Source organism: Octodon degus, unplaced genomic scaffold, assembly GCF_000260255.1.
Source record: "Octodon degus isolate 3935 unplaced genomic scaffold, OctDeg1.0 scaffold00067, whole genome shotgun sequence".
NCBI lineage: Eukaryota > Metazoa > Chordata > Mammalia > Rodentia > Octodontidae > Octodon > Octodon degus.
This window is the reverse complement of record NW_004524643.1, coordinates 10,462,871-10,472,114: the sequence shown is the minus strand read 5'-3', so window position 1 is coordinate 10,472,114 and position 9,244 is coordinate 10,462,871. Positions and strand designations below refer to the sequence as shown.

The following is a 9,244-nucleotide window of genomic DNA, read 5'->3' as shown; positions in this document are numbered from 1 at the left end:
TACAGGGTCTACAGGGTCTCACTATGTAGATTGGACTTGTAGTGATCCACCTGTGTTCAGCCACCCAAGTGCTGGGATTACAGGCACATGCCACCAGTCCAGTCTCAATTGCTGTCTCAGTACACCCCGGGGGCAGAGCTGGCACTGCACAGGGGGATCGAACCCTGGCCATGTCTGCCTAAGCAGGCACTTTAATCCACTGAGCTATTTGGCCGGCCCTGTAACTGGTATCTTCTCAATAAAAGAGATTTAGGATAGAATAACAGATGCAGAAAAAAAGACCATGAGGGAAAACAAAGAGAAGACTCAGGAGAAATGAACCCCGCTGACACCCTAATCTCAGATTTACAATCAGGAATTATATGAAAATAAATATCTGTGGTTAAGCCAGACACTAATAAACTATGAAGCTCACTCACATATCAGATGCTTTTATAAAAGAGGAAAGAGAAGCTCAAAGAGCTTTCTGGGAGCTGTTTTAAGCCTTGACTGAGAACCTACCTACATTACAACAGGAAACAACTGGATATTTTTACCCTTACCACTCAGCCACTACTACTCAGCAATGCTTTTGCTGGATTGTCTCCATCTGTGTTGATTGGCTGTATTTTTGGCTATATTTTGGAAGAGAATCTCATCAAGTTGTCCAGGCCACCCTCACACTTGAGCTCCTCCAGCCTCAGCCTCCCAGGTCACTGGGATTTCATACCTGTGCCATAACCCTTGTTTTACACATATCTCACCAGGAGGCAAGTAGGAGTTGCTAGCCCATTTGTACATGGAAACTTCAAGTTTAAAGATATTAAATGATTGGCCAGTCACAGATTAGAAGTGGCAAGTCTGGAACAGGATTTAGGTCAGTCCAGCCAGGTGACCCAGCACCTCTCTCCTTTCCCAGTGGCTTGTCACTTGTTTAGACACACTAACTGTTCCTGCAAGAGGTGAATTATATAACAATTACTACAGCTGTCATTTATTGGGCTCTTACAAGGTCCAAGCACCATGCTAAGCATTTCATCTCCATTTTCCTGCAATCTTACCTACAATCCACTTTCATAGAGCACTCAAATTCAGAGTAAGTAATGACTCACTCAAGGGATCCAAGTGTTTATAGAGCCCAGGACAGGGGATCATGTCTAGGATAGACCCACATGTTAACCCTCTGCCCCATAGAGACCCCAAGGGCAACCTCACACCAGGACCCAGCACCATGGCAATTGCAAGGTACTATTCTCAGGTACTCTCCCTGAACTTCTAGCAAGACTTCTGCCATCTGAGGGGAGACCACTATCTGGCACCAGTACACTCCTGCATCCTGCAGCTGGACACTAGGCAGCTGCAGTGATGCATCACCCAACTGCAGCCTCTCTTGAGACAGCTTGGCCCCAGGTCACCTGACATGTTTACTATCACCATATAACTCAAACACCTTGTTTTCTGCTTCAGATCTGTGATCCTGCAGATACCACCTAATGCCCACAGTACTGGAGTCCAGCAATGGGAAGCCAGGGACTTTGCAGATGGTGACATTGTTGTTCAGCAATACCATATGCTTCCCTCCTTGCATCACCACTTCCATAAAACCTGTGACAAGAACACAATCTGTTACAGGAATCACTGGTGTCTCAAACACCCCCATAATCTATTCCTTCTGAGGTAAATGTGAGAGGACTCAGGACAGAGGCTCTCTGTTCATAGCCCTTATTCATCCTCTAAGATCCCTATGTTCTTCTTCAAGATTAATTTGGCTGTTGAGGTCCCTTGTGATTCCACATCAATTTCAGAATCAGCTTATCAATTTCTACCAAGTTATCAGCTCAGACTGTGATAGGAATTGCACTGAATCTCTTGATTAAATTGGGACACTGCCATCTTCACAATGTTACCACTTTCACCCATGAATGCATATGTGGCTTGTGCTGTGGACTCAGTGTTTTTGTCCTCCCAATATGTTATCTATTGAACCCTACTTCCCAATGTGATAGTGTTGGACACAGGGCCTCTGGGAAGTGAGGAGGTCTAAGGGTAGAGCCCACTGAATGGGATTAGTGCCCTTATGACAGGAGAGGTGGAAAGATCTCTAACTCTGCTCTGCAAAGACACAGCAGGAGATTTCCTGCAATCCAGAATGGGGCCCTCACCTGAGACCCCATCAGCCTGCACCTTCCTCTCATGCTTCCTGGCCTCCACAATGGTGAGAAACAAATCTGTTAAAGCTAACCAGCCTTTGGCATTTGCTATGCCAGCCTGAGAGCATGAAGACAGGATGAATTTTCTTTTTCTTTTCTTTTCTTTTTTTTTTTTTTTTTTTTTTTTTTTTTTTTTTTTTTTTGGCAGAACTGGGGATTGAACTCAAGCCCTTGCACTTGCCAGGCAAGCACTTATTCTACTGAGCTATCTCCCTGGCCCAGAATTTTCTATTAACTTGTTTAGACCTTAAATTTTCTTGTACATGTCTTACACATCTCAGAGTATGATCACGGGTCACTGAATGACCTGAAATGAGAACTGTCCTTAGCTGGTTTCCTCACTGTCTGAGCATCACTAAATGAACTTCTCATAAACCTAAATGGATTGGTCAGCCACTCACTGTGGTTCTTAATGAGCTCAAGAAACACCATGACACCAGTCCCTGAAGCTACTGCCTGCATCACATTTTATGGGACACCACTTTAAAAAATAATGTACAAAAAGTATACTCTAACATGATATAAAAAGTATAAAATAAAAAATATATTTATTAGGGTCATTTATTCTCATTATTACATCTATTCACAATTGCATGGGCTGAACTTTCACACAACTAGCAGCACAGTAGTTTTCTTTACATCCATAATAGCATCAACACATGAGTAGTGTGCTGCATTACAAGGGAGTTGGGGGATGGGTCATGTTGTGAGGTGGACTACAAGAGGAGTAGGGGTTGAGTGGGAGTGCAGAACTGTGGGATGATGGTGGGCATAGGGCTGGAAGTGAGGAAATAGGGGCAGAAAACTGCAACAGGCAGGTTTGTGAAGGTTGGAAGGAGGGGGGAGTGAGTGGACTTTGGGTTGGGTTGGTTAGGTGGGGACCTGGTATGGGAGATGAGGGAGGAGTTGTGAATGTAGGAGGGCTGGTGAAGCCTCAGGTAGGGGATGGGAGTGTACCCTTAAGGCTGGATTGGTATGTGGGGGTTGCAGGGGTGGACTGGGTGCATTGCTGAAGGATGGGGGATGGCCCCCCAAGATACACAAGCTGCCAAGTTTTCCAGGTGAAAACATTCTTTCCCCTATTACAGGTGTTCCCCAGTGCTTTTTCCATATCCTCAAACTTTTATGAATACCCCAAACTCTCACCCTCATTTTTCTCCTGGAAATCACAGCCTACTTGGGCCAGTATGAATCTATCTATCTTTCTTTCTTTCTTTCTTTCTTTCTTTCTTTCTTTCTTTCTTTCTTTCTTTCTTTCTTTTTACTGAGAATCAAACTCCAGATCCTGTGCTTGCCAGGTAGCAACTTGTGCCAACGAGCTCAATGAGCTGCATCTCCAGCCCAGTGCTTGTCTTTTCTAAATTCCTCAAAGTAGCTCAAGGTGATGGGGGTGGGGGGACACACCTGTAATCCCAGCACTTGGGAGGCTGATCTGAGTATCACTGGGCCATTAAGACAACCCTAGGCTACATAGTGAGGTCAAGATCAGCCTGGGCTACACAGTGAGACCTCACCTCTAAACAAAAACACAAACAAACCAAAGTCCAGAAAATAAAGGGGCTCACAGTCAGGTCACCCTAAGGTAATGCCCTCCATCTCTCTCCATAAGACCTCAGTAAAGAGAACTTTTCTTATTCCACATGTTTGTTTCCTTGGGGATCCCAACAGGAAGGAGGAAGACAGGGAGGGGAAGCCCTGACAAGAAAGCTGCCCTGCCTGTCACAGCCTTATGTCCTGGTTACATCTCATCCAGTCCCCTCCACCCATGAGCTCTTGCCCGCAGTCCTCAGCATTCTGCAAAGAAGCAGTAGTAGCCATGGTAACTGCACCAAAGCCCCAGGCAGACTGTGAGGCTGTGGGCCATGCCACCAGCAGTGCCGGTTCCTCCAGGTCTGCCCAGCCCACAAGCGGCTGAGAGGTTCTGCTGGCAGAGGAGGTCATTAAGGCTGCTTTCTAATCTTAGATTAGAAGATTTAAAAGGATGCCACTGTTATGGGTTAACTGAATTTTGTGCTTTACCTGTGGAAAATTGCTAGGGGAAACCTTGTGTTTCCCATTATCTACTCTAAGAAATGTATTCTCCCTCTCTGCTCAAGGCTGTTTAGCAGTGAGTAACTGTTTCTTGTCAAGGCGGCAAACTAAAACAAACTCTCTCCCTAACCATCTCCTGTAAGCATAGTCAGCTTACCATGTATCTTATAAAAATATGCACTTATTGCTAAGCTGTAAAAGACCCCTTAGTTACAGTTTGCAGCTGTGTCAAATAAATGTAGGTTTCTGTTGTTCTGTGCTAGATAACAAATTTGATTACCAAACAGGATTTGATTTTTGTTATAAATATCCCCTGTCACCTGGGCTCAGGGTCGCTCAGTCTTCTCCTGCATGTGAACTGGCTGACCACCCTGAGCTCAAAAAATAAAAGGCTTTATATTCAAATTCCAGTGCCGGACAAATAGCTCAGCAGATTAAAGTGCCTGCAAGCAGGTGCAGGGCCCAAAGGTTCCATCCCAGGCCTGCTGTGCCAGCCCCACCCAGAGATGCAATGAGATGGCAATTGGGACTGGGCATGGTGGCATGTGCCTGTAATCCCAGCTCTTTGACAGCTGTAAACAGGTGGTCATTACGATCTAGTAGTGAGACCCTGAACACCCTGTAAACCCTTCCCTAAAATTAAAAAAAAAAAAAAGCCAATCTGGCTGATCTGGTTCCTATTCTGAGCTGACCCATAACAGTCTCCCTGGCAGACTGGACCCACCCTTTCTCAACAACACTTTAATTGACCCAGGCTTTTCCGAGAAGTCTTGAGGGCTACCCACAGATAGAACCTATTTTGCAAGCCCAGGGTGGGAGGGCCTAGAAGCACAGGTGAATTAGTAGATAGAGATGTAGTCTCCCCACAATCCAAAATCCCAAATCCCAGATTGGAGTCCCTGGACTTGAAACTCACATGGTCCTTAGGTGGAGGTGGGAGTTCATGTATTATTTAACACATAAAACTTACATTACTTCTACCCCCTAATGAGGACTGAATCCAGGGCTTTCTCACAGAGCCACACACTGTGCATCAGCTGTATGGGGTGGGCATGAGTGGGTGATTTCAGTCCAGGCCACTTCTGCCGCTCCAGAAGGCTCAGGCCAGGAGGCACAGGGGTCCTAAAGGAGCTCAGGAAGGAGAAGGGCAAAGGCTCTTTGAGCTTCATTTTCAGTACAAATACAGACCATGGTATTAGGGACTCAGGATCTTTCTGGCCTTTGGGGGCTTTAAGTAGGAGGATTCAGAAAAGTTATCACTGGGGTAAGCAGCTCTTGGGGGCCAGCAGGTCACAGGGACCTCGCTTTCTGACCCTTCCTCCTTGGCTCTTCTTGCACTGTGAAGCAATATTCTCAAAGCCTTGGATTGTTCCCCCAAGAATAAGATTTAGATCAGGAGAGACCAATTAGTTTTACCCTGTTGATGATGTGCTCTTGCCACCCTAATCTGGAGTTTCCGGGGGGCAGGCAGATACAGTGGGTGATAACTCTGCCTCTTCTAGGGACCTCGGTCTCTGTCTCAAGCCAGTCCTAAGGAGGCGGCCCACACACTGGCCTCTCAGACCGTGCCACAGGCACTTCCCATTGATTCATTATGGTCCTAGTATGAATTGCTGAATTTTTATGGTGGTCATCTTAAAACAACAGCTTATCTTCCCAGATAAGCTTCTCTCTCCACTTCTTCTCCACCTCAGCCCAGGGTGCAGTTTCCTTTCACCTTTCCCACCAGCTCAGGGAAAGCCCCAACCAGCTCCTCAGGTATGTCTAAACGTCCTCCTCAAACTCCACCCCTGGCAAAAGGCTATATAAAAGCCTCAGCCTCCCTTTGTTCCAATCCAGAGAATTCCTTATCTTCCCGAGATTCTCTCAGTGTCCTCCAAGATAATAAAGCCCTTTTCTCTTTCTCCTTCTGCCTGTTTCTCTGCTGCAACACCATTGAAAATCTATCATTTTTTGGTGCTGTGACCTGGATCTGTGAGTAGTGTGGCTCCCAGGGCAACCCCTGCCCCAGTTTGGAGCTCCCTCACTGAGCGGCCGGTTGCTAGCTGCATCCAACACGGGCCAATCTCATTCCTCACTCATGAGCCTAGAACTCCGGGGATCTTGCTTATCCTTCCTCTCCTCTCGAAAATCATGAGCTCATAACGGGACCCTCACCCCGCATCTTCCTCAGCCATCCCCACTTCCTCTAGTGAGGACTGATAAAGTGGGTGTTGGCCCCTCTTTCTCATACTCCGCTCTAAAACGTGATGGCTTTTTGGCAGGAAGTGACGTCGGGCTTTTCCCTAATCTTTGGCTAATTTTAATTTAATCAGCACGGGAAATACTGGTTTCCAGCCCCTAAAAGACACCCCATTGGGATGCCTGGTCTGGATTCTGGGCTCCCTCGCCCTCTGGGAGGCCAGATGATCTAAGCAATTAATCGTCTACTGTCAGACAGCTTGGCCACAATATAAGCTAGATGGTAAAGCCCCGGGGCCTATAAAAAAACTTTTGATCCACTAATTCTGCAAAGTTTAAAAAACTTCTATCACCGCACCGGCAAATTGCAGGAGATCCCTGTATTCGGCCTTTTTTTCTCTTTGAGGACGCATCCCTCTCTCATTTGTCTCTCCCTCCCTCAACATCTCTCATTCCACAGTCGCTTAACCCAAGGACAGCGCCCCGCCCCCCAATAATCTCTCTCAGTCAGACCAGACTGCCCTACACCCCAGAAGGCAGAACTGGTTGTGGGAGCCCTCGCCCCGCCCCCGCAGGTGCCACCGAAACTGCCACTGGCCTTCGGCTCCGCCACAGCTGCTGCTCCTAATCCACCCTCTAACTTCTTTAACTTTCAGGGACTGCAGAGATGTCTTACACTCTCTTTCCTCCCTCCCCTACCTTCCTCTCTTCCCTCAGTCGGTCTACATTCCTCGTCAACCCGCTCACCAATTTACAATCCAATCACAGCCTTTCTCTCCTCCAAAAATTTCACTCCAAAAAAACCAGCCAATAGCACATTTTATTTCCCCAGCAGCGTGTGCCCATCCCTCTGCTGTCTATCAAGCTAAAGGTAGGATAGCAGCCCATGGAGCGAGCGAGCACACTGCCCCTTCCAGGGGAGCCTGACGCTTACCTTCTTTTCCCTTCACCACGGCCCTGCCCAGCCACCTCTGCAGGCAGTCTCCGGTCCGTGACACACATTGTCTCCCGGTGACTCACACGTTGTCAGCGCTCCTCTATTGTGCTCCGCCTAATCCTTACACTCTGCGCAGTTTGTTTGCTCCCACTCAAACCTGATACACTATATTAGACCTAAACATATATATTAAATGTAAATAAGAGGTATTTTAAAACCTTTTTCCAAATTCCTCTTATAAGAGAGCTCTGCTGACTTACAAAAGTTCTGACTACTTTCTCATAATTACAAACTTTAAAAGGTCATCATAATTTAATGTGGCCAGAAATATATTTGAGTGAACTCTCATTTTATAAAGATGTCTGTGTGTCCTGTATGTACTTGTTTGTTTTTATGTCATTCTGTAAACAGCTGCTCCTTTTTTGCTTGAGCTCTAAAATATAGACTTAAAAGCATGCTTTCTCCTGAGTTACCAGCTGGTCTAGGTAATGTTAAAATTAATTTATAATTAAATAAAAATCATTAAAACGAGACTCTTTTGAGCCAGGGATTGAACTCAGGCCCTTGCACTTGCCAGGCAAGTGCTTATTCTACTGAGCCATCTCCCCAGCCCCTGGACAGGACTCTTGATTGATGAATAAATGGCCAACCTTTGTTCATCAATAGAGAGCCCCCAATAATCTTAAAAGACACCCCCAATAACTTGATCATTGGTTAAAAGAAAGTTTTTTCAAAAATTAAAGTAAGGTTTTCTCATAAAAGATGCTCAATATATTAAACATATTCATGCCTTCCAAATATACTGTATTCCACAATATAAATTTTCCTTCAGATTTAAACATACGCCTTTCTCTTATGCTCCAGGTATTTATAATAAGTGGTTCCTGTCAAGCCAACATGAGATCATCAGCCAAATAATAATTTTCTAACTAAAACTTATATGATATGTATCCTATGTACATTTACAGATGCTAAAACAAAATGGGGATTTCATGACTGTTCTGCTATACTGTTATGTATGACTATTGATGTCAAATGATCTCTACAAAATTATATAACTGTTGCCCATTAACATTCTACAGGGATTTAATTTCTAAAATGTTGATGGTTGATAACAAATAATAGTTCTTTGGTTATACTTTATATTTCAAGGTATGTGATACTCAGATAAAAATCTAATAATCAAGTGTATTGCTCCAAACTAAGTATACTAATGTAGACCCAGATTCTCCTTTAAAAAAAAAAGTTATTAATTCCTATTGTATATCCCTATGTGTTCCTGACATTCATGCCAAGCTAAAAAGAAAAATCTCAGCCCTCAAACCCCACAGGAAAACTTACTTAATCTAACTTTCTGTGTCTTCAAAAATAGAGACCAAAATTAACTACACACACTGCCAACTTTTGGCTGTGACACTCAGGACTCCCATCAAAGCAGGACCTTGACAAGGTAATGCTGAGCCTAAACAATGCTGCCACCCGAGCCAAGTGTGGTGAAGTGTGGACACGAGCCTGCCCCAACCTGCAGTCATCACTGGGACATCTACAAGCTCAAGGATCACTGGAAATGCCACTTCCCTGTACACCAGAGAGCGGGTAAGTCATCCAGTTCCCTGCCCTCACAGGAAGCCTCACGACAGCCAGACCCATATACTTGACCTGCTTGGTCTTGCCACTGAAGAGCAACAACAGAGCTTGGGTTCCATGACCCACATCAAGGCACCTTTGTCAAGAGTCCTGAGTCTTGTGGCTGGGGAGATAGCTCAGCAGAATAAGTCTTGCCTGGCAAGCATAAGTTCCTGAGTTTGATTCCTGGTACCACAAAAAAAAAAAAAAAAGTTTTGGGCCGGGGAGATGGCTCAGTGGAATAAGCACTTCCCTGGCAAGTGCAAGGGCCTGAGTTCAA

The 9,244-nt window shown here is 45.3% G+C and overlaps 1 protein-coding gene across 1 annotated transcript in view; it reads right to left on the bottom strand.

The window, feature by feature from the left end:
• Positions 1-1,390: 1,390 nt before the first annotated feature.
• Nucb2 (nucleobindin 2) overlaps positions 1,391-9,244 on the bottom strand; it is a 71,671-nt gene continuing 63,817 nt past the window's right edge. Inside the window, exon 11 of the mRNA XM_023719328.1 lies at positions 1,391-1,584. Coding sequence (XP_023575096.1) covers positions 1,391-1,584 — 194 coding nt within the window. The remainder of the gene's footprint in view (positions 1,585-9,244) is intronic.